Here is a 27,667-nt window from a genome sequence, read left to right on the forward strand (position 1 = left end):
GCTTTTTATTAACAGTTATAGTTGTTACAACTAAGCATGTAATTTTGTTACATACAACACCTAACTTAAAACTTAAATACGTTAGCATTAAATCGTTTCCTGAAAACTCTACCTCGTCGACTTTGTCATTGAGGAATTCAATAACAACAGTGTCGTTATCTGTTGGTACAGTGCCGGTTCCATTGGCAATATCTTCACCAATCTCAATGACGTAGGTAACAGTCCCAGATGCTTGTCTAGCTACTCGTCTATAAAAACAAATATAAAAAATGTGATACAAAATGACATGAATTATATATAGTTATCTATTAATATAAGTATATTATTGACAATAATGTATGGGTTATGAACTAACTATTAACAAGCTCTACAATATTAAATTTGCATTTTCATCTACGAATATTACCCAGATGTTGAACGACGTTTTCGAGATAAACTGTCTTCACGAACGACATCAACCATTCTTATTTTGTAATCCGGAATTCCCAAGTACCTAAAAAATTAAATTAAAATGTTAATTTAAAAAAAACTGTTAATAGATAACATGTAAATTAAATAAAAGTTGCCAGAGGTTTTTCAACAATGGTTACGTCAGTCTTAAAATAAGGGATAAATTTAATAGTGTTTAATTTTGTAAATACCATCTAGTTAGCAAACTGTACTTTACATTATTGTAACAGTCTACAAAAAAAAATTTATATTAAAATTTGAGAGAGCAAATATATATAAAGTATTTGCATACTGAGCTAGGTTGGAAATTAGATTCGGACCAAAGAATTCATCAACAGTAATAGCTGGAAATGAAAATCCCATAACGATAAGAGGTGAAGTGAGAATGTCAATTGGTTCATCTCCCTTAATTGTTACATACAAAAGGTCAGCAGTTCGGTCCATGAAGTTAGCGCCGTTAATAGCTGTAACAATTACTTAACATTAATATGCGTCGGATTTTTGGTTTAAAATTATTTTATCCACATTTGTTGATCCATGATTTGAGAAGGTCGAATTTACGACCTAAACTTAAAGTAACATCAGTAACCCCGACCTAGTCTCGAGTTGCTTTTGGCAAATTGGGATATTATTGATTAAAATTACTTGCTAGAATTTAAGCTGCGATAAAGTGTTTGCTCAGCAGAAATGTTTACAGATTTATAGCGTCTCAAGGGCGCTACAGCATGGGAGCAGTAGGCATTGAAATCAGGACCTCATGTATAAAAGTGTTCTAAACACTACACGATGCTGTAAATACTTCAGGGCAGATTGTAAAATTTAATTGACGCTGTTTTGTTTAAAGGTTTTAAACTTACGAGAATCAATAGCAGGAACGTATCCTGTAGAAGATTGAGAAGGTGGGTGTAGCAACCATTCTTGTTCTTCGGGATCGTAGTAAGCGTTTTCAGGTTGAATGTACAGTCCTGAGTTAGCATGATAGATATCTAGTCGCTCTGGTCTTGGGTAGCTAAAATTAAAAATATTTTTAAGTTAAATCTTTTTTTTTTAAATAATTCGGTTCAATCTTATGTCTTAATTAGTTTACAATAATATTTGTTATTTTTAAATGTATTCCATTTTTTATCAATTTTATATACACTTTAATTTAAATTAAGTTTTGGTAAGGCTTTTATTTAAATTCTAGCTTTGCCCTTAAATTAAAACTTTGATTTAAATTCGATTTAGGCTTGGCCAAAAATTCTAATTATTACTAAGTATATTAGGAAAAATTTTTAACTTACTAAATTGCGAGTTGAACAGATTGTGTGGGGTCCACGTTAAGAAGATGAAGTCTCATATCTCGAGGTGGATAACCAGTAAAGAAAAGTTTAAATTGAACACCGGTTGCTACGATGGTGTAGAATGTTGATATTCGAAGCTGACAAGTGTATCCAAAACACCAACCATGATCTTGTGGACCTATGTAAGAAGGAAATACGCTGCATCAAACCAAGAAAACTAACTTTTACTGCTTTTCATTCAACGTATATATTTGTTCATTGTTATGTTTGTTACAAACTAATTTTTTAATTATGACGTCACAAACTTACCATTGTTTAAGTCGATGCATCGATCACCTAACAGAGCAACTGGAGACAACCTTCTCGTTTCGGTATCTTCGTCCAAACTTTCAATAACCAACATGACGTAGTCATAGGCTTCAGGACCTTTGCATTCAAATGCTTGCCAAGCGGCTTTGTAAGTACAAGATTCACTGTTTCTAATGATGCCTGGTAAAAGCAAATACATCAATTAGTAAAGCGGTTGTAAAAATTTTCACACTTAAGCTTTTAGTGAGTGGCTGATATAATAAAATATATATTGCTAATTTACAACATTAGCAAATTTGTTAATGTTACCTCTTGTATCGATAATATCTTCAACAGGAACTCGGGTTCCATCAATGGCAGTCAACAAAGATTTAGGAATTCTGTAATCTCCCAAACCTCGTGATATTTCGATCGGATCGTCCCAAGCAAAAGATGCCTACAACAAAAACAAATATTGACAGGAAAATGTTAATTACATATGCAACAAATTTTACGATAAACTACTTTAAAGTAGTAAACCAAAACATTACCAAATAGTGAAGAAAGTCTTAAACTTACATCCGGAATAACTGCTCCAATTTCTCCTAAAAAGCTTCCATCAAGATCCTTCACCAAACACTTCTTCTTTGCATCACATTCCATATCAACACAATCTGATGGATTTATGTTTCTACAAATGAATAGAAAAAATATAACGTAGTGGTAAAAGTAAAAGCTGGCGTTTTCAATTGCATGAGACCTGGAGATATTGATTCGATTCCCATTAATGTCATTTAGTATAAACTTTAAAAAGATTAAGAAATACGGAATAAAGACGTACAAAAAGGTCTAAAAATAGGCAGAACATTTCACTTTTAGATCAAAACAAAGTAAAAGTACATTTATATGTTGATTTTTTAATCTTTGGCGCTTACCCTAAACTTGGTCGATCGAAATGAACTTTGCTGGCATCTTCAACTTGGAAAAGACGAACTCCACTTAAGTAAGTTGGATGGTGGGCATCACCCATAAGTGGATTAGTCCAAAACACCAAGTCTCGTGTGTTGTCGTCGTTAAGACCAAAGTTGTAGAGAGTCAATCCTAAAATGGTATATGTAGAGTTGCAGTGTCAAAATAAAATTAATTATATTCAAACAACTTTTCTAAATAAAAAAGTAACGCGGTTGCTATTTCTAGCACTAAACTAACCTTGTACATCGAGTAGGCCATGATTGGCAGGATAGTTTAAGTTGACATGGAAAGGTTTAAATGGGGCACTATTGGGCGCACTTTCAAACATTGGAAGCATTATGCCAGTCCTACCACCAAACACATTAAACGGCGCCTTTCGACTCGGACTAGATAACAAAATTAAAAATATAGGTAATATAAATGAAAAACATTTACAGATTACACTTTATGATAAAATTAATTGTATTTTAAGCAAAGATAAAATAAATCTAGATTATATTTAATTTCAACACGATGCCTTGTAAAGTACATCAAAATCTAACCTGTTTCTTCTTTGAATAAGATTTTTGTCATTCTGTTCGTCCATAAAATCAATATTTGGGTCAAAGTGATCACTTCGTCCAACGATAAGCACATCTCTCAAACTAGCAGTTTTATCTTTAAAATTATGACTTAATCCAGCAGGACCGTAAATAATAGGAAGGTAGTTCACCTAAAAAAAATTTGCACCCAATGTTATGTTTGTAAATTTTAAGAAATTAAATAGTGCCTAAATTTGCGCAACATTGCTTTATTGTACATGTTTTCAGCATGACCTGGAATTGAAATATGCTTTCTTAGAATTTTTACTTACTGTAGAATCTGCTATGATGGTGTTTTTTACGACAATACTCATTTGAGTTTGGTGGTAAATACCATAATCCCAAGCTTTGTAGATGACAAAGTTTCTAATCATTGAGCAATTTCCCACTCCGTCCGGAATAAATATTTGAACTCCGTGAAGTGCCCCGTGAGCCACGTTACCTAAACCAACATAAAGATACTTCATTAGATTGTGGCCGGATGTTAAGACAGTAAAAGCCAGTTGTTAAGTACTATTGGTGTTACAAAGTAAGTTTTTAACAACTTAAAACTTATATAATATTATTATATTGTAGAAAGTTTCAAGTTGCTGACTGTACACCTAATATTCCTAAATAGTTAATTAACCTGTCCAAGCGTTCTCGTCTGTAGCATCACAAGCTTCTCCATCCATGTGAAAACATAGTCGTTCGCACCCAGCTGCGGTGTTGCCAACCATTCTTAAATTCGTTGCTTCACTTACTTCAAAATTGGCTTGCCAATCCTAATATCAAGAAAATTAACAAAAAATTTCATTGACAATATATTAAGAGACAACAGATTTTTTTATATAAAATTCATAAATCAAATTGCATCACCAAACAACGAATATAATACAAAAAAATTACAAAAAATACTTTTACTTAATTGATTTTACTAAATTATAGACTAGTTGTCACTTGATGTTGTTAAAATAATGCCACATTTTACCTTGAAATTAGTTGCTTCATTTCGGTCGTGATAAGTTCCTCTAAATAATGAAACTGTTACAAGATTGTTTTCCAGTACTTGGTTGCTTCCAGTTATTCTTATACCTAAAACACCCAAACAAAAATAATTTTAAGCAAATTCTTTATTTTAAAATTTAATTTTAAACAAGATGTATCAGTTTTTAAGCTTAAATTTTCTACGTATTAGTATTACAAATTCACTTAGTCCAATATACCAACCATCGTGAATAGTTCTGTGGACGACGTTCTTGGTAATACTGATCCCACTTGCACCAAACGTTCCAATGGCTGTTGAAAATCCGTCGTGGAAAGCACATTCTGTCACGTAGGAAGGTCGACCTTCGGTAACAGTTCCAGTATCGAGCCAAGCTAACGAAAATCTTGGATCGTAAGTGTCTGTCCATCCTTCTTGTCCAGTTTGGAAAAACTCAACATTGCTTATTCTCGCCCAGCCTACCAAAATAAGTTTTGCATTGTAAGTAAAAGTAAATGGTATATGCATGTTTTATTAAACAACTAACTTAAAGAAATATTCACCATATAATTCGTTGTTGTCACTAGATGTTGTGTATCCGACTAAAACTCGAGCTCCGAAAGCTTGCGCAACAATATTGTCGTAACTTTCACCTGATTATAAAAACATTGCTTAAACAGTTATACTAAAAATGTTTATTCCTTGTATAACTTCAAAAAAATAAATACTGCATATCCAATATTTAATCTATCAATAAAATTCACCTTTGATTTGAATATTTCTTGTAAGTAAACCAACTTCAGCTCTCATAGGAAAAGTGTGATCTCCAATAATGTATTCCTCGCCCATATGTCTAAACTCCAAAGGATTGGCAAGACCAATTGTCTTTTTATCTTCAGAAATTGAAGTGATCACGTTTTTCTCTGTCTCTTGTGCCCTAAAATTAATAAAATTCAAAACATTTGTTTTAATTAAATACTATTTAGTAATAAAAGTAACTGTATCCAACTTAACACACACAAAAACTTGAACTCAAAATAAAATCCTTTATAAGCAACCTGTATCCTGTTGTAGTAATAACAATTTCATTGCCAACAGCCCAGTCAACAGCATCTTGAACAACGATCGATGTAGCTCCAATGTTGGCTGTGCTCTCTAAATGTGTCCACTGTACAAAGGTGTCTAATCCGTGAAAGTCACATCCTCCAAAACAACCTATAGCCTTCGATCCAAGATTTACACCTAAGTTGATATTTAAATTTAAATCGTGATATTTGCTTTTTTGTTAGTTAAAACCAATCACTTGTAGTCAGATTTACATTGTAATGAATAATTTGAGATATATAGTACAATTATATATAAATTATCGCAATAGTAACTTAACTTATTGGACTTAAGATTTTTAAAATAAATTTTAAGGAAACATTACCCGGTAATGATTTGTCTGGTGTATCGTGATCTCCACGAAGAGTTATAACCAACTTGTTTGTAAATGGTTCAACATCAGAGAAACCAGCAATAATGCGACCACCCTGTATTGAATAAATTATTATAAAATCAATTAAAAATTTCAAATTTTCATTGTCTTACCAACTAAATTGATTGCTTAATAGTTTATAGCAAAGCAAATACAATATTTTTATCTTAACTATGTAATACATAGATATTACATTACACATAATACATATATTACATTACACATAATACATAGATATTACATTACACACCAAAAATATCTTACCAGGTTAAGAATGTAAATTGCAGAAACGTTTGTGTCTGCAGCAAAGTCCATGACACCATAAATTGTAAGTGTGTCCACAGTTATATCAGCTACATCGATAACCACCCAACATAAATCTGTTTCATCGTTTCCAGCCAATATAACGACGTTGTCAGGATCCTTAATATAAAAGTCCATTAAAACAATGCTTACATATGTTACAGAATAAAAAATAGCATGTAAAAATAGGTAAACTGGTTTAAAAACAGATGTTGCAACGTTATCTTGTTTTTACCAATTAGTGCAAATGCATCAAGACATAATTTTTAATTGAAATAGTTTAAAAATGTTTTAGTTTAAAACCACCCATTACTATTCTACCAGTATTTTAATCACATTTAAATTATTTTTTTATCAAATTTATGTTACACTATAGTTACTCCTTGAACTATTTAAATTATAATTTTTAAATTGTATACTAGTAAACGTAATCTATTTTAAATTCCAAGACTATAACAACAATTTACAAAAATCAGAGTGATAACAATAACGTGAAGCAAAATATATTAAGGTTTTACCGATCGGTCAATACAAGAAGCTGATTCATTTGACCAAAGTTGATATACATCAGGTCGACTACGCGTTGGAGGTACAACCGCTGGGTCGATCGGCCCAATACAGTCTGTGTAAAAACATCTGCAAAAAAAAGTAATAAGTTAAGAAATTACTTAAACAACAAATCAAAATTTAATTTTTAACTAAGTTAAAATGTTGCCAATGTTCTTAGTAGGACTGCATTACAATTATAGCTTTGAAAATTTAGAAAAACCTATGTAGGCTATTACATTTAAAAAAAATACCTAAAGATATTCATTGACACAGTTTCGTGATTAAAATTCGGATCCACAATTTCTAAAGCTCTCTTTTTTCGATTGTTAGTTTTTCCTGATACAATGTAATGTAACTTTAAGTTCTCGGTATCAAAATACCAGTCTCTGTTAAGGCTGTTAGATGTCAAAGGTTGAGCGTCAGATATGTTGTATCTTTCTTCGTCGTTGAACAAAATTCTAATAAAATATTTAAGTTTATATTACTGAAAAATGTAATAAACTTTTAGGCCAAAAAATAAAGGTATTTACCGATCTGGAGTTTGCTTAAAATCGTGAGTTACAATCACGTATTCGTTCTCTTGGAAGTCGTAAAATCTTGAGTTGTAAGTAATGTTAGTAAACTGTTCTCCGTCTTTGAATGTCATTGTATGGTCTTGTGCATCAGTTAGCAATACCATATGACCTTAAAAATAATATCAAGAAAATATTTAAACAGTTTTAAATTGGTGTTTATTTAAACCACCCTTAAAACAATTTAATGCTAAAAAAATCAGCTTAACTTCATCTTGAAAAACAAGAAATGAAATTTAACCTGGTTTGTGAGTCAATCGCTTCTTAAAGTAGATGACTGTTGTGTTGCCAAACTCGTTTGCATAAATAATATCGTTTGCTTCAAGAGAAGATGGCAGAACATTGTTTAGAGCCATCCTGTGAAATCGAACACTAGGTTGACATATTGCTGATGGTATGCCAGGAGAGAACTCGATTCCTGATTGAATCTGTCCAAGAAACATAAACAAAAAAGGTTTAGAATAACTTGGAATGAATTGCTACAGATTACCTTTTATAAAGTTATTCATATTTAAAATATTATTTACCACACATCGATTGGTATCTACAATCCCACTGTACGGAACAACAGTTGATCCCGCTGCTCCAGTAAGAGATCCGTCTAAATCTTGGATGACTCCTTCGTGCTCCCATCTCCAAAAAGTCTTTCGAGTCACAGACTCAAATGCAAATTCTAAAAAATCATTATTTTGATATAACAACAAATGCTTCAAAAAATTTGACCTGATTCAACTTGAGAAGTAAATAACTAAAATTCCAAAGAAATCCAAGCACCCTGCAATTTATTGTACTTACGTTCCGCCCAGTAGTAAAAGCCCCCGCACTTGAATGTACATGTTCCTTGAATAGACGTGACGCCCAACGCCGCCCCTTTTCTGTTAAAGTTTATAAACCGAACATTTTTCATGAACAACCCTGGGGCGAATGGAAGTATCTGTAAAAGAAAAGTAATTTAGTTTTTGTAATTTTTATTTTTCAGTATTTGAAAGTATATTTTCTTAAATGTTACGTAAGATTGATAACGATTAAAAGGAATAAATTTTAATCTTCCGTTTAAGTTTGATTTATTTTATCACACAGAATTATTTGGTTGTGATATATAGTTTAGTTTGTTTTTACTCACAATGCCAAGACTAGTCTCGTAGTTAGAATCAGCAATAATATCACTGTCACTATGTCCAATCACAACCGCATTTTTTATCATAGCCCCACGTTCCTCGCCCCAAGCTGTTCCAGAAATTAACTTCAAATCAAAGCCAGATACTTCATGATTCGCTACAACAAAGTCGATAAACTGAATGGCTCCAACGTTGACCCATTCAGCTCCTTTTTCACAGTTCCAAGTGGTTAGTGAATAAAACCTGGCAGGACTTGGGACAGTCGATGCACAACTGAAAATCAAAATTTAAATTATTAACATGTTTAAAGCTGTAGAAAACAAAAATATTAGCTAATTTTTATGTTTAAAAACACACAAAAACTTGAAATAACTTACGTTGAACCTTCACTTGGAAAGTATGTTTTAAAAATCCAAATTCCGAACCAGCCTTGAGAATGTACAGTGTTGTTCCTAAACGAACCAAGTTCTACCTTTTGTTGGCAAACGTTTGCATCGAAGGAAGGTCCATCTGGATGTTCGTGCATTCGGTACCAGAAACCAAAATGAGTTCCACCAGCAGCGTGGTTATTTTCCAGTATGTTGTTAGGATTTGTAACCCAATAAGCGGCTAGAAAAACATTTAACATATTAGGTAAATACACAAGTATACAAAAACTGAATAGATATCAATAAATATAAAATAAACGATTTTTAAAATGTAATTAAGCAAACCTGGTGTTATGTCATCATTCAGCAGGGATGTACTCTGCCTCACAAATATGGCCAAGTTGTGGGTAATGCGATTTCCTGTTTCAATTCCATCTTCAATAAAGAATGCTCCACCCATAATATCGAATATAACATTCCGGTCAACCAAAAGATTGTGAGTTCCTTAGAATATATAAATATTAAATATTTTGCTACGGTGCAATACATTTTAAAACACATGTGATATGTTTTTATCCAATATGTTAGTGCTTTAACGTAAATTAATACTACAAGAAGTATGCAACTTATTTAATAATTTTTTAAATTTAATTAACGTTCTACAACATACCGTGAATGGTAACTGCCCGGTTAAAGGTTTGGTGAAGAGCACAACCTCGTACATACATTCCAGTTACATCGCCCATTAAATGCCAATGAATTGGATATCTAACAAATGTTGCAGATATTTAAAACACTTTATTAAAGAAAGTTATGTAAAAAAATTATTTATCACAGCATAATTTAAAAACTTATGTCTAACATAAACCTATTGAACCTATTGAGGTTTAGATTAGACATACGTTTTCAAATTCTTAAAGTTGTTTACCTGCCCAATCTAAAAGCTTGTCCAGCATAAGTGACTTCAACATATTCAATATGAGCAACCGCCTCTTGTGTGTCCGGGTCTTGGGAGTGAATCATAATTGATCCTCCAAATTGATCGGAACCAACTTCTTCACCAAATCTTCCCTGAAATAAATGAAAGTAAATTTAGCCTAATAAAAGAAAGAAACAAATATATAGACAAAATAGAATAAAAAAAAACAAACTTACAGGTAAAACAAACATTATATATTTGTGTTATTATAGTCTATCGAAAAGTAGGTATCATAAAATACAAAATTAAGTTTGTTTATTAACTGTTCACCTGGAAACAAGTTTGTGTTGCAAATTGACCAGTTTCAAAACCTTCTTCACATTCCTGGATCGGATCATTCCAAACATGATCATTCGTTCCCCGGAAAATAATATTTCGACTCAACAAACCAACTTCAGCTAAGTTACAATAAAAATATTTGATTATATCATTAAGTAAAGTAAAAATATAACATTTTAACTAAGATTTTTATCCTGTATACAAAAAAGTTATCTAATATCAATAAAAGGCAGGCTCATATTAAGTCCAACAATAACTATTTATCAACATTAAAAATCAAACAGACTGCAAAGACGATTTTTCTAAACTTGCTAATGCATAATTTAAATAAAACATTAACAATACCCACGACATAAAACATACCTCTGTATTCAATATCGACGTCACCGCCATATGTTTTGGTCACACCCAAATGTTCGTATTCAAGAGCTTTCGTCAAAGTTAAAGTGGATCCATCTGTAGGTAATTACCATCAAGTTAGCTTTATTAAAATAGATCTTATACCAAAAGCTTATTTGCAACATAGGTTTATATAAAAAACCGCAACAAGTATAGCATATCCTGTTGAAACCATCAGGTTAAATATTTTCTATATCTACTTATAACTAAACTAAACCTATACACATTTTATAGCTCAAGTTAACCTGCTGAAATTGCACTGATTTCACGTTCCTCGTTCTCTGATTGAGAATGACGCAATCCAGTTGAAGCAATTGCTATTTTGTCACCAACTCTCCAGTTAACAGAATGTTGTAAAGTGATCTAAAATGCAGAAAACATAATGTTAATATTTAAAAATTCCTTTTAAAAAAGTTTACAAAATTTATTATTCAATGTGTAACTACAACACTGCTTTACAAGTTTTATATTTTATTGTTTTAACAGTGCCTTTTTACGTTATCGGTTTATATAATATCAGTTTTTTGATATAGTGTAAGTTTGTAATATATCAGTATTCCTATATATGTTTTACCTGTGTAGCTCCAGCCGCAGCAGTAGCAGCCAACTTGGACCACGTGTAAGGAATATGTCGTCCATGCATCTCCAAAGTTCCGTTACGTACACCCAATGTTTTAGCTCCGTATATTGGAAGTTCTGGTGACCTGAGGTTACCGTACATCTCAATAATTGCTGTAGCAGTAAATGGCTGTTGTTCTGTACCGATCTTAATAAAAACATTTATAATATAATCTAAGTTAATTAAGTCATATCTTAAAACAATATTTTTTACAATTTAATTTGAATTACAGTTTTCTTTAATTATATTATTTTTTATTAACTTAAGCATACCTGTAAAAGTCCACCGTTGGTGATTAGAATATTCTCAGCACTGAGTTTAACGTCTTGATCGTCGAATATAAGTTCACCTCCGTCAATAAGAAGCATTTTCAACACAGCTGTGTCTGTGTCTAACAAAACTGTCTGGCCCTAAAGATAAAAATACATTATATATATCAAAAAACTTCATATGATTGTGTTAATAATTTGTGGAAATTTGTAGTAGATATATTTACTTTTGAAATGATGACAAAATCTTGGGTTGTAGGTACAGTTGTTCCTCCCCAAGTAAATATGGAAGACCACTTGTCAATGTAAAAGTAATCGGCATTATCCTGTGTTGCAATCCCATCTGTACCAACTCTTACTTCAACCTTGAAACATTATTATAATACAAACATTTAATATATATTTTAAACTAACTTACTAGTATAAACAAACAAAATTAAAGCATCAGTAAATATATTGAAGCAATGTTAAAAATAAAAAGTTTTTTACAAAATAAAAAATTCTTTATACAAATACGATCAAGTATTTTTTTTCATCGTTAAACACACATTTATACCATGTGTTAATATGTTATATAGTTTTAACAAATGTAAAATGTTTACCTTAGTTCTGATGGATCCTTGATGAGCCTCAGTAACACAAGTTATTTCAGTTTCAGTTAAACTACTGGCGTCGACGATACATTCACTTCCATCTATAAAAACGGACGGCGAAGCTCTGCGTAACAGAATACATTTTTGCTTAATGTTTGATTTATCAAATTTACTTTGTTTTTTAGCAGTAAATGTAGCAAGTATTTTATCTAACAATTTGCTGAAAAAGTTTAAATAATAGAAGGCTTACATGGAAGATATTTTATATATATATTTCTACATTTTTTATCTTATCAACCTATAAACAATTTTACTCTAGTTCGCTTTGTGCTTACGCCATCATTTTTTAATTTAGGATTACAATTCGCGACTTGAAATATATTTTGTCATAGTTTTCCTACCCGAAACCAGTTCCAGTGATCGTGATTGTTGTTCCTCCTGCTGTTCCTCCGGAAGATGGAGTCAATGACGTAATAACTGGAGTAAGTGAGGTATCATAGGTGTAGGCGGTTGGTAAGGTTGATGCATCGTTTCCGTTGGCAAGCATAACGTCACAAACTTCTGTACTTCCTAAATTTCAATTTAAAAAATCGAATTTTTATGTTTAAAGTTGCATTTTCATATTTTTTTTTGCTATAAAAAAAATAAAAATATGAACCTGTAGCTGAGTTAGCAGGTGTAGAGCACATTAACTGAGATGCAGTTACTCCAGCTTTTAAAGAACAAATTTCTCCACAAATTGTAACAACAGAATCTTCCGAAAAACCTTGACCTCCGATCGTAACCTCTTGGCCACCGCCAAAACTTCCTAATAATGCATCAAGTTGTTAGTTAAATTTACCTATAAAGATAGACAGTAGTCTAACTACTTTAAATAAGTTAGAAATTACCGGATGTTGGAGATATTGTGGTAACCGAAAGCTCGTAATTAAACATTGTGGTTACTGTTGCTAAACCATTTCCTGTAATGTCGACCTAAACAATAATAAAATAAACTTAACATAAAAATCAAACCATAAATGTTGTTAAGTTTTTTTACATAGGTCTTTAAAAAGCTAAATCTAATCTTAAATGAAAAAATTTACCACTATTGAAACTTGGCCTCCAGCTCTTGAACCTAATAAACAATCAATCTCCGTGTCAGTCACTGACGTCACGGAGCAATCTACGTCACCGACTGTTACAGTGACGTCATCAGTTCCGAAACCTGAACCAGTGAGGGTAATCGAATCACCAGAGTTCCCTTAATTTAATGAAAAAATTAAAAATAATGTTAATTAAATAATCAACCCTGTTTGTTATGTTTAAAAGTGTTTAGGAATAAAAAAAATTTAATAAATACAAGTATGTTAGAAATACTTGCATTTACTTATTAACTAATCTCTAGACAGTGTGTAATTTATAGTTTTATGTATATATCTTTATCCCCGATGTGGAAAGATTGAATGCACAACCTAAACATATAAAATAACATTAGTTACTCTGACCCAGTCTCGAGTTGCCTTTGACAGTTTGGGATATTATAGAGACTATAATTGCTCGATAATTATGCTGGTGATTAAGTGCTGGCTCAGCAAAAATGTATACTGTTTATAGCGGCTTCTCAAGGGCGCTACAGCATAACAGTAGCGGAGAGATTGAAGCCACAACCTCACGTGGTGTAGCAAGTGTTCCTACCACTACACCACGCTAAAAAGTAAACATTGCATTAAAATGATAAAATATAAAAACATCGAACTGCAAGTACTACCTTTGCTTGGTGAAACACTTGTTACTATCGGTGTGCTTGCATCGTCAAATGTATACGAAATAGGTGGGTAGGTAACTCCATTAGACACAACAACTACATCGTATGCACCAGGTGAGTTTGCTGACGTCACGATAACGATTTCGCCAAAATTTGATGACGTCACTTCCATTTCAACCCCTCCGATCGAAACGGTGAGATCAGAACTTACAAATCCATTTCCTAAATTGTCGAGTAGTATTTTTTTAATAAAACAGACCAAACTTGAATATAATAAATCAAAACAATTTTAAAAATAAATTAAGTTATTAATGTATTCTTAAAAAGATCTATGCATTTAAGATAGTTTGCGTTTTTTGACAACTTATCTTTTATGACTACGACAAATTTTTAAAAAACCTGCTAATGTTATTGTCGTTCCTCCGTTAATGCTTCCGCTAGATGGTAAAACTGAGTCAACAATGGCCGGGTTCAATATCATGGCATGGGAGGCTTCATCAAAACTTGCAAGTCCTAATAAACAAAAAATAAGTAATTAAATATACATATTTTATAAAATACGTTTTTTTTATATACAAATTTGGCTATAAGGTTAATTCTATCATTACTTATAAAGGAAATCAAATTTAACCTTTTCCAGCAATTAAAACTTGAATTTCATTGTCACCAACTGGAAATCTTCCGACGGTGCAAACAATTTCTACGTCACTCACCGACGACACAGTACACGTTTCCGTGCCAACAGAGACAGTAACGTCACTTAGAGTTGTGCCAAATCCTAAAAACGCAACAGCAAAATAATAAAAATAATAAGTGTAACATTTTAAGCAACTATTACCTTTTTTTAAATTTAATTTTGTAAGGTTTAGAATAAAATAATGTTTAGACAAACCTTGCCCAGTAAAAGTCATGTCAGTGGTGGCGTAAGGTGAGATTGTATTGTCAGATCTGCTATTTACCACTGGTGTTGCAGTTGTGGCATACGAGTATTCACAAGTTGAACTACATTCAGCAGGAAAACCACTGCAACAAAAAATGCCAAGCATATAAAGTAAATTTAGAAAATAAATATAACTTTATACATTTAACTTCATTTTAAGCAGGTAATACTTAAAAATAGAAAAAATAGAAAAAATTTGTAATACTTAAAAATAGAAAAATAATTAGAAACCCTATAAAATAAAAAACGTATTAAAAAATGCTACCGTTCAGTTACAACCACTGCTCCACTCCATTCAGAGGTAACAGAATTAGTGACACAAACTAATGTTGAGTAAGAACTTTCGTTCTCGATGACGTTACATAGCACTTGACTGTCTCCTATGACAACTAATGATGACGTAGTGAATCCAGATCCCTAGATGTTTAAATAAAGTTAGTTGTACAGAAATCAAGCTAAACACATGCTAAAAAAAACTTTAAAACAAGTTTATGATGATGTTAGAAAGTTTTCTTGTTTTAATTCTTAAAATAAATATAAAAATTAAATGAAAAAAACATTAAGTTAAACCTGAATAGTTAGTTTAGTTCCTCCAGCAAGCGAGCCAATCACAGGAGAGATTGAAGAAATAAGTGGGAGCAGTCCAAACGTTCGACCAATCAAGTTTGTAATTTCGTTTCTGGCTGTTCCAATGCCAGCAATATTAACGTTTACTTCAGATGGTACACCTTTCAAAAAAATATAAAAAGATATTAATACCTAAAAGTGTATTTTTGTTATAAATATATAAAGTATTTTTGTTATAAATTACTATTTCAAATCCATTAGTAAAAACCAAACATAAATCGACTTTATCACATATTATATTAAGATTCAACAAGGTAAAAGACCATTATTTGCAAGTTAAACGTTACATTTAATACTTGTAATACAAATTAGATTTTTGCAAAAATTTACCTATTGCCATTTCTTCAGTTAAGGGTATCTTGCAAGTTATTGAAGTAGCATCTGATGCAATAACAGAACATTGTTTTCCGTTAAACGATACTTCAGGTGTTGATGTAAAACCAGTGCCTATAAACAAGAAAATTTAAGTTTTATTAAGATAAAAAACCTCAAATAAATTTTACTTAATTTGTTTTCATTTTAAAATTTTTAGTCATAGTAAAAAAATTCACCTCCGATTGTGATAGTTGTATCTGTAGTACCGTTGTTAGGACTAACACTTGTTACTGTTGGTGTTAGACTATCAGAGAATGTAAAAGAAAAGGTGTTTGCCTAAAATGAATATAAAAAAAAATCCTTAAAAAGTATTTACTTTTTGGTAATGTTAACATAAATTTCTATCTATTTAAAACAAAGACTTATAATAAACATGATAAAAACTGTAACCCCAAGAAAAAATATTCAATAAAACCAAGTGTTGAAAATGTTTCTTACGTCTGTAGCTTCGCGTTGAATTGTCGAATCTTGTGAGTCTGCAAGTCTTACAGAAAGTTGTTCCACGACACTTGATGGCGCACTTGTAACAGTGACACTTCCTCTCATGAACAGAGAACAAATTGCATTGTCGTCAAGGCAACCACTGAAGTAATAAATCTTACCGACGTTGTTGAACCGGTGGATAAAAGAGCCTAAAAATAATTTAGGTTAACATCAGTATTTTTTAAATAAAATATAAAGTTTTCAATTATTTTTGACAACATTTTTTTCTTTAATGTTGGATAATAATTATAAACATAGATAAAATATCGCTGTAACAAATATAATATACACATTACCTGATGAAGATTTTGGTACTTCAAATCCAGCGTTGTCATATACTTTACTAGTAGGATCACTGACTGTGTAAAGACCAATTGCCACGCCGTCAACTGTTTCTGGTACCGACCAATCGAATCGTACTTGGTCTCCAACGACAACAGTTATGTCAGGAGTAGACCATGCATACCCGATTCCGTAGTCTAAATAAAAATCAATTTAGGCACTTATAGGTTCTATTGCGATTTCCAAATTTTATTACTTCCCTTAACCAAAGTTAAATGATTTTTTAGAATCTTAAATAGTGTTAATATAGCCCTGATTCCTTCAATAACAACCTATTCGTCATTGTTGAATTAAAATCGAGCATTGAGAAATTATCCTTAATGTGTTATCCTTAGCCCAACTAATTTATTGCAATATATACCTGGGTGATGACCACTGTTTGTGACGTAATGAAGAGTAGAAGCCGAGGCGGTGACGCAGGTCATCGATGTGTCGGAAGAAGCCGTGACGTCATTACATGGAAAGTCACCGAAACTTACTGCCACGTCGTTAGTAAAACCCGTGCCAGTTAAGGTGACGGTAGTTCCCCCGATAAGAGAGCCAGTCATTGGAGTAATATCCGTTACCGAGAACGGATAAGATAGAGAAGTGGCTGAAGCACTAAGAATTAAATATTTAAGTTTGGTTAGATATAAGTTACCTGCAACGTAATGTTATGTTCCAAACACTTGGCTTTACTACACGAAGTATTTGGTTCGATCACCACTGCTCTCATGTTGTAGCGTCATTAAATAAGGCGCTTCAAACAGTAGGAACCCCTGCTAAGCCCATACTCAATCAGATTAAATATCGGGCAATTTTTATCTTGAATATCTCAAATTACCAAAGGAAATTCGAGACTGGGGATAAGCAACTTATATTACTCTATGCTTAGATCGTGATGTCGATCTTTCCACACCAAAGATAAATAAAAATATAAAAAAAGTTGTCCATTCAAAATACAAACCAAAATACTAAAACATTATATAGCAAAATTAATTGTTGCAATTTTAAGTAAAAAATGAAAACAATTTTATCCTAACAGTACATAAAGCATAGAGGTAAATAAAATATTTCAGTTTACGTGTTTGTAGCACATCCAATAGCACCAACGATAACGTTATATGCGTGGGAACCAGGCGACAAGCTAGGAGAAGTAAAAACAATTAAAGTGTCGCTCCATGACGTAACAACTACGTCATTTCCGTTCACTTGAACTCGCCCTTTCGCTTCAGTAAATCCAGTTCCGGTTATTACAACGTTGTCTCCTTAAAATTTGAAATCACGAAATTGGTAAAATGAAACATATTAAAAATAGGATCCTTTTAACTTTATGGTTCTATTAGATCACTTGCACTTAAATTATAAGAAAAAATTAGCTAAAACCGCAAAAAAATAGAGAGAATAAGGTAGGACCACACGGTATAGGAGAAAATTTGATTTGCTAAAGTAAGAGAGTTTTTATAATAACCGTAAAGTACATGTGATCCGAAAAATCAAACACTTATAATATTTATTTAATTTTTGTCTAACCTCCAACTACGCTCAATGTCGATGGAGATATTTCAGTGATTTCAGCGGTTTCATCGTCAGTGTACTCGAAAGTTGCGCTGTCAGATGACGTGGCAGCAACTCCAGATGTCGTGACGTCAACGCTAAAAGTGCCTGCCTCGTGCGATGACGTCACGCACGTGATTGAGTTGTACGTGACAGAAGTGACGTCACATGGGGTGGAGTCGATCATAACTGTTGTTGCGCCCTCAGCAAAAGCTAAAATAAGTATTTCAGATTTAGATCCTTGAATTTAAAGTCACCACTTACATAAATTACGCCATATAACCAGGTGTTGTAGTGTTATATTACGAGCTTGTTGTAGTTTTATGTAACAGAACTAATTATTTAACAAGTTGTCAAGAAACAAACAAATGTGATTCACAAGTCCAGAGTTTTTTTTACAAATCAAGTAAGTTCTAACCCTTTAGGGTTTATATTAACAGTCCATAATGTTATTACAACTAATTGAATACGTTTAAATTGTTTTAATTTTTTATATGGATTATGTTTTTTAACCGGCAGCGTGGTGTAGTGGTAAGAACACTTGCTACACCACCATGAGGTCGTGGGTTCAATCTTCACTGATCTCATGCTGTAGCGCCCTTGAGTAAGGCGCTATAAACGGTATAAACTCCTGCTGAGCCAGCACTTAATCAGCAGAATAATTATCCGGCAATTATAATCTATAATATCCCAAACTGCCAAAGACAACTCGAGACTGGATCGAAGTAACTAATGTTACTCTATGTTAAAGTCCGGCATTCGACTTTCCCACATTGAGGGTAAAAATATATACAAAAAAAAAAAAAAAAAGTTATTAGGAGGGTAAATAATGAACAAAACGTGTGTAAAAAAAACGTTAAATTTGTGATTTTTGTGGCAATTGAACTTAAAACGAATTTGTGTTTCAAATAGAACTTCATCCTCTTTAAACCACAGCACAGTGTCATTACTACAAACTATATAATTTTTTTTTAAATGTGCTATTGCAAAAGTTTTATACCAGTTCCAGAAATAGTTAGTGTTGTACATCCTGCAATGCTGCCACTAGATAGTGATAAAGTTGTAAAAGAGGACGTGACAGTAAACTCCTGATAAACTGCATTTACCGAAGCCAAACCTTAAATATACAAAATTATTTAATTAATCCAAATTTGTTCATGCAACTTAAAAAATAATTTGTTTTTATAGTTTAATACCTTTGTCTGCTACAATAACAGCAAGAGGTTGAGTACCACCCGGTGAATCCCCTAGAGTAAAAGTAACAGAAGTAGCTGATGACGATGTCGCGACAGAATCAACACTTCCTATCCTAAGGTTGTTTTCAGAGTCGATTGAACTAAATCCAGTTCCTACAATTAAACAAATATTTTAAAAGTAAAGTGTTAACTCCAAACATACATTACAGAATTTGGGAATGTAATTAGATTTAAAATATTTACAACAAATCGTAACCTAATCTAACAAGTAATAACGATATTATTGCCAATCAAAATCATTGTTAAAGCTTTAAAATACATTTAACAATATTATAGCTGTAAAACATGTTATACCAAACTATATTTAAACTAACCAGTAATAGTGACAGCATCGCCAGGTGCAGCGGTTGTTGGATTAACAAGAGTCACTGTCGGGGTAGAATCGGTCGTCCATTCAAAGTCGCATGAAGTTGAAACATCGTCGTCGTTGTCACCAGTGCAGTGAGATAGAATATTGTTGATGTAAACTTGAACCTAAAGATAGATTAAAGGCTAGTTTATTTAAATAGTAATTTTCATTTTCAGTCAAAAGCTTTAATTTAAAATTTTTTTCCAGTCGATACAAAATGTTTTAATTTTAAATATTATTTTCAAAATGGTCTAATATTTATAAAAAAAATTAAAAAAAAAACATTTAAAAACCTTTTATTTAACATTTTTTTTTGAGTTACCTGTGGTTTGGCGTGCGAGGTTCTAAGAAAATCACCATACACCGGTTCCATAAACAAACCACCAAAGTTTGTATGGTGACCAGTTATGGCTGGGTTATCACCAATCAATCCTGAACCATCTGGTGTCACTGTGGGGTAAACACCACCAGGGGAAACAAAAGATACTCTCCAGGTATAACTATATAATAACATATAATTAAAACAAATAAAAAAAATAAAACATTTCCTTTGTATTTTCCTTTTTCAGCACCAGAAAAAATGTTCTATAACTTTAGTTTAAAGTAACCCACTATTAACAATAAATTTTTTACACTGCTTTGTATTCAAATATTATATTGCGTTTAATTTATGTCTTATTTATGCCAAAGAAATACAGTTTTGTTATTTATTTCAGGGTATAAATGGCGTTTAGAATTTTTTTAAAGAATAACATAAATTAAATTAGTTTTACCCATAACAAGTTTCACTACGTTCCACAGTTACAGTGTCTACTCCAGCCAAGCTTTCCAGCAATGATTTCATATCTGCTTCGTCGGCATCAGGTGAAACACCTGTTACACTACCAAACGTAACGTCATCAAAATTGATGTCAAATGTTCCGGTCACTGGCGGTGATGCTGTACCAGTTCGTTGTACTTGAACCTTAAACACAATAAAGTCATATATTTTTAGTTATAACAGTGTTTTTTATAAATAATTTATCCTCGATATGGGAAGGTCTCATGCGCTTCCTAAACATAAAGTAACAACTGTTATCCTAACCCAGTCTCAAGTTGCCGTTGGTAGTTTGGGATATTATAGACTATAATTGTTGGTTCAGCAGGAGCTCATACCTTTATAACGCCTTACTCAAGGGCGCTACAGCATGAAAGCAGTAAAGATTGAATCCACGACCTTATGTGGTGTAGCAAGTGTTCTTACCACTACACCATGCTGCCCGATTTAAAAACAAAACTTTGATATAGATTAAATTTTAATAAAAATAGATTTGTAAAAAAATATATACCGATGACGTTGCTGACATGACGTAAGTTGATTCGTCACCCGAAGAAGATGTTGATGACGAAGCAAAAGCAATTCCTGAAAAGTATAAAACAACATATTTAAAATTCGTTGTTTTAATTTAAATATAATCTATTTTGAAATATTTGTTGACTTTGAGTTTACCTATTAGAGGGAAGTCATTGCCACAATCCAAAGGAACAAATGTTACAGAATAACTCAACTCGTCCTTAAAAACTTCCAAGCTTTCCAATTGGATAGTTGAAACAGCAGACGGTCTAATATGTGCTTGGTGATCTATAAAATAAGAATAAACAACATTTTTGATAGCAACATCTGCCAGTGTACTTTTTAGGAAATCCTAATTTATATTCTAATCGAAAGCTATGTAAATATTTAATACAGGCTATAAAAACACATAAAATGTATTGCCACTTAAAGTAAGTTTATTATTGTGGCTACAACTTACATTGTATTTGCTCTGGTGTTTGTGTCAAACTGCTTGCAATCAAAATGTTGTCCACATACAAATCTGTTTCTGCATCTCCACCTTCATAAATTTGCACATAACTGATCTGAAACTTGGTTCCATCAGGATGTTCTGCAGATGATTAAAAAAGTCAAATAAAAAAAGTAAAGCATACAAAAATATTTGGTTTTCTTATATGTGTTTTGTTGTAAGTTGTGACCTTATACCAAATGTGTTGATCTTGACTAAGGCTATGTCTCTCAAATTTGGATTCTGTTAAACGTATAGTTTTGACATTTGCTTCTTACCTGTCATCAAAAGAGCATTAAGATCTTCACAAAAATGAACCCAGGTCTCGCTGGAAGAAAGTCCAACGCCAGAATAATCTCTAGTAACATCCACGTCTGCATTATTTGCATCTTTGTAGATATACCGTAAGCCAATTCTATCAGATATATCTCCAACGTAAGCAAAGCACAACTGAACAAAAATTAAAGACTGTTAGAATATTAATAAATAATTTATTTTTGTAAAGTGTTGGTAAAAAAGTTTTAAAAAACTCAATACGTTACAGTATATTTCTAAACTATATCTTATAATACATTATTTAAAGTTTTACTTTATAGTAAAAAAGTGTGTCACTACTTTGTTTATTTAAAAAAAGAATCTTGTGCTTCCTAAATGATAGTTTAACTCTAAAACATAGAAGTTCTATATAACATTAGTTACATACTTGACTGTACGTTGAAGTTCTAAATCTTGAAGTTTCATCATCAGTGTAGTACAAGTAACTTGGATTCTTGGTCGAATAAATTCCACAAAATGCTTGCTCACCAATGCGTTCACCGGTTTGAGCAGCTATTGTCTCGAGATCACTACATAAAAGAAATAACGTTAAGCAATTAATGCAGTCAAATAAACGATAGTACACGTCAACTGGAATAGTATACAAAAACATTTGAAATTTTACAACAAAAGTAAATGTCTTTACAACGAAATGACATAATATATGTGCATTACTAACAAAATACTTAAACAGTTTGGTCAACATTTTAAAATACCATCGTACTTGTAATAGAATGGGTTGTTTCCAAGTGATTCTCCAAGTTGAACTGGACACTGGATTCCGTACAAACTCTTGACAGCTGCTTGTACTTGTTGTACACTTGCATCGAATGGAATTGGAGTCGAAACGAACCCACCAAGAGTTAAACTAAATGTATCAAGCATGGCAACTCCCTCTGTTGTTTCAGTTAAACTTATCGACAAAACGGAATCATCGCTTGAATCACCAGTTAGTTGTAATCGTCCTATGTAAAATTAAGAGCATATTTATGCAATTGAAATACAAAAAGTAGTAATTAAGCAACGCAATACATAAAATGAGGGTACGGCAAACTGTTTATTTAGACAAGTAATACACAAAAAATAAATCTTATCCAATGTTGTTGAACCTAATACTACATGTTTATTATTTATTACTTTATAAATTCTTTGTTTGTATAACTTTATAAAAAAATGTTAATTACCTTATTAGTTTTATGCAAATTTTAAAATATTGTAAGTCTTACCTCTGTATGATGTGAACGTTAGAGTGTACACGTCATCAGTCTTGGAAACCGACACAGTGTCACCGTGCATTGATCCAAGACCGTTTATTGCTGATTCGACAATTAAAGCATCAGAATCATATGCAAGTGGATCTAAAGTAAAAAAAGTGTTTAAAATCTGTACATAGGTAATATTGTATGTAAAAAATTTACCGGTTGAAATTCCAAACAGAGTGAGGGTAAAAAAGTATCCGCCACATGTCACACCACAGCTGACATTTTGAACCTGGACTTCCCAAACAGACGACACCGCTGTTTCAGTTTGCCATGATTGTAATGTGATCTCTTGAACCTCACGCTGGATTTGTGATGTTATTACAATGTTCTGCCAGTCGGAATGTGAAGATGCTAAATGACAAAAGTCAAAATATTTACCCAATTAAAGAAATAATAAAACCTATACAAACCTTAAAATTTAACAACACATACCTGTTTGTGAGGGGGTATAAACTGTTTTATCAACTCTAACGGCCATATCGAAAGATGAAGAGTCGGAATTGCCCAAATGACGAATCTCGAAATAGTATTCTGATCCACCGACTAAATCGTACTCAGGCGTCCAAGCATACTCGTTAACGTTCGTTGTTGTAGTAACTGCAACCTATATTTAATGAGTATGCTTGGAAATTTTAAAAATTTTTTTTTTTTTTTTTAAATTTGTGAGTAGAAACAATTTGGTAAATCTGCTTTAAAAAAAAAGTTTGGTAAAGTTGCCAGTTTGGTGAAAATTTTTTTTTTATAATAACCATTTCTTATTAAAGAAAACCTTAATTTAATTATATCAAAAACTTGATGTAAGATGTATTAATACTCTTGATAAATAGTAAGGCTAATACTCTAAATAAATATGTTTTTAATAATATTTGGTTGCACTTTTCTATAAATAATATTTAATTAGATTTAATAAATTAAAAAATAATAATCATATTAAATATTCGATTTATTTTTATTTTTTTAATTTATTAAATACCGCGTTTGCTGCATCGTTTCCATTGCTGAGAAAAAGTCGAACTTTTGAATTGCCCTTCACAGCAAACTGGTATTTTGCATTGTAAGCAGGAACGAAGAAGCCTTGTGCTCGAGCTAAATTTGTTCCTGGTATACTCCCAGATGATGTCGAATTCGAGTAAAATGTCCAAACTGTATAAAAATTTTTAACTTTTTTAAAATTAATTTCTTGATTGAATCTGTGTTAAGTTGTCAAATATTGATCTTATTCCAACATCTAACATAGCAAATATCACAAAATAAGCTTTATACAATTTAAGCTTAGACCAACATATTAAGTAAAGTATAAAAAAATCTATTTAAATAATATTTTATTTATATATCACTAGTTTAAAAGCAGAAAAATGCACAAAGTTGCTTTTAAACAGCTGGTGCACTGTAATAATTCAAAAAAAGACAAACTTTTAAAAAAGTTAAAGAGATATTTTTAAAGTTATTCTAAATTCTGTTAACCGTTATCTGCTGAGCTATCCAAAGTGGCTTCAATGTCGGTGATCCCAGGAAAGACCTCGATCTTCATCCCCCTTCCTCCGCTATAAGATGTACGAGAGGAAGGCTGTGCAGAGGTTGTACAAAAAATTTCAGTGTCGGACACACTTTCTACTTCACATGCTTCTCCACCAATTATTACCTAATAAAAAAAGTTAAAGATTTCCAAAAATTAAATTAATTTTTTTTAACTTAAATGTTTATAAAATATTTAAACTAGTTTTAATTTATCGCAATTTTTAGTGAATTATTTAATTAATTATCAAAATGTAAGAATAAAATTAGGTCTATAATTTTAAATTACTTGGTATCAAAAAACATGTGGAACTATTTAGTATTTTGTTATTTTAAAAATAAAAGACAATAAGGAATTTACAAATATTACATTTAAAAACTACATGCAACGTGACTTTAAGTCGTAGTAAACAAAACAGTATAAAGTTTAAGTTGCAAAATATGCTTTGTTCTTTAAGGTTGATTCACAATACAAAAGGTGAAAAAGGATAGCGTCACAAAATATTTCTTATTACATCATTTTAAGGTTAAAAACAATAACATGTTTGTCACAAGTGTAAGGAGAAAATTAAACGATTAGCTTACTCTAGGACTGATTCCCGATCCCGCATCAAAATAATTCCCTAAGATCGTAATGGTTGTTCCACCTTCTGTACTTCCCGCTTTTGGACTAACATTGCTGACAACTATATAACAGTATTTATAGAATAAATATTAACATATATATATAATTTTATCCTTGATGTGTAAAGGTCGACTTCACAACCTAAACATAGAGTAACAACTGTTACCCTGACTCAGTCTCGATTAGTCTTTGGCAGTTTAAAATTTAATAGAACATACTTGCCTAATCAGTCAGCTGCTGATTAAGTGTTGCCACACACGATTTAACATGATACTGAGTTTTGGCAGAAGATTATATTTTTTACCTGCATAAGTTTGAAGCATGTACAAGCTGTTTTGAGCACTAACTTTAGACAGTGTGGTATAGGGTTCGGATCTTCCAAAATCACCATCAACTATAAACGAGATGTTTTGATTTCCAACATATGAGCTTTGGGCCATGCATGTAAATTGACCCCAGTCAGATTCTCCGTCTTCACCATCCAACTCCACCAAAAAACTAACAACAACAAAATTGAGCTTTAAAAAAAGGTTGGCGTTAACTGCACATTATTTAAATATAACGTTGTCTTTTTTAAGCTTTTATATTTTTCCAAAATTGAGACTTAGCAATTAATTAAACTTGTCACAGTGTCTTTTTAAAGCTCATATTTTTTATTATCTTCAACTAAAAAAAAATAACTAACCTTAGGCTAAAAAAAGTTGTGTAAGCATAGTTAAGGAAAATTATAAATAATTTTTTTTGAAAACTGAACACTTACGGCTCGTCTGCGTTCTTTTGCAGATTGCACGGACCAGAAGTTAACCAAACTCTGGTTATTGCAACTTCTCTTTCATTGGTTGCTACAGTTACCGAAGAGTTAATAAGATTTGTGTAGATGCGACCTCGAACGTTGATCAGTTGCTGAGGTTCGTTGTTAATCCAATCGAGTTCTGATAATCTTGGCGTTCTCCATTCTCTTACCTATAAGATTAAAAAAAAATAAAAACATAAAAACCAATAGGTTTGCCGGCATTTATTTAATATTGCATCAAAGGCTTTAGATTGACCAGCAATACCTTTATGATAAGGGTAACCTTAACTTGTTTTAGCATGCGAGAACCTGGTTAAAAACATGTTGCTGGTCAAACTACTGCAATGTTCCTTAAGGCATGTTTGTAACCATAAGTGGGTTAAATGAGAAAACCCGACCCCGCCTTTGATGTAATGGTAAAGGTATGCCAGCAAACCCATGAATTATATTTATATATATGAAATTTTTGCCAATAAAATATTTAAAAATTTTGGAAAACATTAGTTTTTTGTATATTGGTTCATGGTTTATTCTATTTCTTAAATGTTTAAATTTAGTAAGGTGCATTTTTTTATTACTTACATAAACTTCTAATATATTGTTATTTAAAAATTTGAAAATAGGTTATTGTCTGATATGCATTGGGTGTGCATAACTCAATAACAAATATTTAAAATGGTGAATTGAAGAAATTATGGTACTTGCCCCAAACCAGCAATGATAACTGGTGTATTGGTTATTACAATAATGTGAGTTGTCCAACCAAACTCCGTTCATTTTGACTCGTACGTAATAATCGCCAACGTCCATCGGTCTAAAACAAAGTCAAAAAAAAATTAAGACTTTCATGTTAAAAATTAAAGAAAATTGCCAATTTGGTGGTAATTTACAAGATAAATGCCAGATAATTAACATTTTTAAAAGCTTTACAACATTACAGCCCTACTGTATTAAACCAATGACTACAAATTGTGATATTTTATTTTAAGCATACAATTTAATTTCTGTTGTACAAGATTAATAGCATACTTAGTATAGCAAACCATTTGGCGTTCGTCGCTTTCCGCATCGTGGACTTCACAAGAGTATTGTCGGAAGGAAGAAACCAGAAAAACTTCCTTTCGTGGAGAATTGTCGCCAATAGAAAGTTCCGTATCGAAGCCTTAAAAAAATATAAAATGAGTCATTTAAATTCTTAATTTAACATACATTTGGTTAATTACGAACACCTACCCGAGCCAAACACCATCAACTTCGTTCCCCCATTTTCACTACCACGTTTAGGAGTTGCATAATTAACAAATACGTCCTCCTGTCCTGTAAGATACAGAGAATTTTATCAAGTATGTAATGTAGGTCCTATGGTGTAACGGTTAGCACTCAGGACTCTGAATCCTGCGATCCGAGTTCAAATCTCGGTAGGACCTATTTTTTTAATCAACACAAGTATTAAACATGCCACTTTAAAGTACGCATTTTAGATTTAAAATTTTGTAATATGTTATTTTTAAATTTTAAATAGAGTTTTCATGCGCATACGGATCGTTAAACTGACTTTATAAAGAACTACCAATGCGGGTAGTAGGTTAAACTAATATCCCCGTGTTATTTAAAAC

At 31.9% G+C, this 27,667-nt stretch overlaps 1 protein-coding gene and 1 non-coding gene across 2 annotated transcripts in view; one reads left to right on the top strand and one right to left on the bottom strand.

The window, feature by feature from the left end:
* The window catches only part of LOC145743741 (fibrocystin-L-like), a 32,242-nt gene that overhangs the window by 3,545 nt on the left and 1,030 nt on the right, over nt 1-27,667 (bottom strand). Inside the window, exons 2-78 of the mRNA XM_082561777.1 lie at nt 27,285-27,368; nt 27,081-27,213; nt 26,757-26,865; nt 26,019-26,221; nt 25,563-25,756; nt 25,219-25,319; nt 24,583-24,760; nt 24,092-24,261; nt 23,551-23,722; nt 23,275-23,469; nt 23,083-23,214; nt 22,581-22,821; nt 22,245-22,386; nt 21,820-21,991; nt 21,512-21,643; nt 21,208-21,339; nt 21,047-21,120; nt 20,492-20,682; nt 20,041-20,218; nt 19,684-19,843; nt 19,310-19,462; nt 19,114-19,230; nt 18,090-18,326; nt 17,641-17,824; nt 16,939-17,177; nt 16,532-16,714; nt 16,191-16,384; nt 15,929-16,028; nt 15,708-15,824; nt 15,321-15,478; nt 15,016-15,167; nt 14,703-14,833; nt 14,442-14,588; nt 14,210-14,323; nt 13,814-14,032; nt 13,149-13,306; nt 12,954-13,038; nt 12,722-12,871; nt 12,465-12,633; nt 12,073-12,187; nt 11,698-11,835; nt 11,474-11,611; nt 11,157-11,348; nt 10,828-10,945; nt 10,547-10,639; nt 10,175-10,302; nt 9,854-9,996; nt 9,596-9,693; nt 9,271-9,429; nt 8,935-9,166; nt 8,563-8,830; nt 8,235-8,373; nt 7,967-8,112; nt 7,681-7,867; nt 7,398-7,551; nt 7,119-7,325; nt 6,837-6,954; nt 6,280-6,438; nt 5,968-6,070; nt 5,597-5,780; nt 5,303-5,475; nt 5,102-5,191; nt 4,784-5,017; nt 4,545-4,648; nt 4,203-4,338; nt 3,847-4,016; nt 3,536-3,705; nt 3,231-3,379; nt 2,957-3,122; nt 2,601-2,712; nt 2,352-2,478; nt 2,043-2,222; nt 1,734-1,911; nt 1,308-1,459; nt 743-914; nt 407-493; nt 113-248 (exon numbers count right to left, since the gene is read on the bottom strand). Coding sequence (XP_082417903.1) covers nt 113-248; nt 407-493; nt 743-914; nt 1,308-1,459; nt 1,734-1,911; nt 2,043-2,222; nt 2,352-2,478; nt 2,601-2,712; nt 2,957-3,122; nt 3,231-3,379; nt 3,536-3,705; nt 3,847-4,016; nt 4,203-4,338; nt 4,545-4,648; nt 4,784-5,017; nt 5,102-5,191; nt 5,303-5,475; nt 5,597-5,780; nt 5,968-6,070; nt 6,280-6,438; nt 6,837-6,954; nt 7,119-7,325; nt 7,398-7,551; nt 7,681-7,867; nt 7,967-8,112; nt 8,235-8,373; nt 8,563-8,830; nt 8,935-9,166; nt 9,271-9,429; nt 9,596-9,693; nt 9,854-9,996; nt 10,175-10,302; nt 10,547-10,639; nt 10,828-10,945; nt 11,157-11,348; nt 11,474-11,611; nt 11,698-11,835; nt 12,073-12,187; nt 12,465-12,633; nt 12,722-12,871; nt 12,954-13,038; nt 13,149-13,306; nt 13,814-14,032; nt 14,210-14,323; nt 14,442-14,588; nt 14,703-14,833; nt 15,016-15,167; nt 15,321-15,478; nt 15,708-15,824; nt 15,929-16,028; nt 16,191-16,384; nt 16,532-16,714; nt 16,939-17,177; nt 17,641-17,824; nt 18,090-18,326; nt 19,114-19,230; nt 19,310-19,462; nt 19,684-19,843; nt 20,041-20,218; nt 20,492-20,682; nt 21,047-21,120; nt 21,208-21,339; nt 21,512-21,643; nt 21,820-21,991; nt 22,245-22,386; nt 22,581-22,821; nt 23,083-23,214; nt 23,275-23,469; nt 23,551-23,722; nt 24,092-24,261; nt 24,583-24,760; nt 25,219-25,319; nt 25,563-25,756; nt 26,019-26,221; nt 26,757-26,865; nt 27,081-27,213; nt 27,285-27,368 — 11,855 coding nt within the window. The remainder of the gene's footprint in view (nt 1-112; nt 249-406; nt 494-742; nt 915-1,307; nt 1,460-1,733; nt 1,912-2,042; nt 2,223-2,351; nt 2,479-2,600; nt 2,713-2,956; nt 3,123-3,230; nt 3,380-3,535; nt 3,706-3,846; nt 4,017-4,202; nt 4,339-4,544; nt 4,649-4,783; nt 5,018-5,101; nt 5,192-5,302; nt 5,476-5,596; nt 5,781-5,967; nt 6,071-6,279; nt 6,439-6,836; nt 6,955-7,118; nt 7,326-7,397; nt 7,552-7,680; nt 7,868-7,966; nt 8,113-8,234; nt 8,374-8,562; nt 8,831-8,934; nt 9,167-9,270; nt 9,430-9,595; nt 9,694-9,853; nt 9,997-10,174; nt 10,303-10,546; nt 10,640-10,827; nt 10,946-11,156; nt 11,349-11,473; nt 11,612-11,697; nt 11,836-12,072; nt 12,188-12,464; nt 12,634-12,721; nt 12,872-12,953; nt 13,039-13,148; nt 13,307-13,813; nt 14,033-14,209; nt 14,324-14,441; nt 14,589-14,702; nt 14,834-15,015; nt 15,168-15,320; nt 15,479-15,707; nt 15,825-15,928; nt 16,029-16,190; nt 16,385-16,531; nt 16,715-16,938; nt 17,178-17,640; nt 17,825-18,089; nt 18,327-19,113; nt 19,231-19,309; nt 19,463-19,683; nt 19,844-20,040; nt 20,219-20,491; nt 20,683-21,046; nt 21,121-21,207; nt 21,340-21,511; nt 21,644-21,819; nt 21,992-22,244; nt 22,387-22,580; nt 22,822-23,082; nt 23,215-23,274; nt 23,470-23,550; nt 23,723-24,091; nt 24,262-24,582; nt 24,761-25,218; nt 25,320-25,562; nt 25,757-26,018; nt 26,222-26,756; nt 26,866-27,080; nt 27,214-27,284; nt 27,369-27,667) is intronic.
* Nucleotides 27,407-27,478, top strand: Trnaq-cug (transfer RNA glutamine (anticodon CUG)). Its single transcript has one exon. It is a non-coding gene; the product is annotated as a tRNA-Gln (tRNA).

Source organism: Corella eumyota, chromosome 2 (genome assembly GCF_963082875.1).
Source record: "Corella eumyota chromosome 2, kaCorEumy4.1, whole genome shotgun sequence".
NCBI classification, from domain to species: Eukaryota; Metazoa; Chordata; class Ascidiacea; order Phlebobranchia; family Corellidae; genus Corella; species Corella eumyota.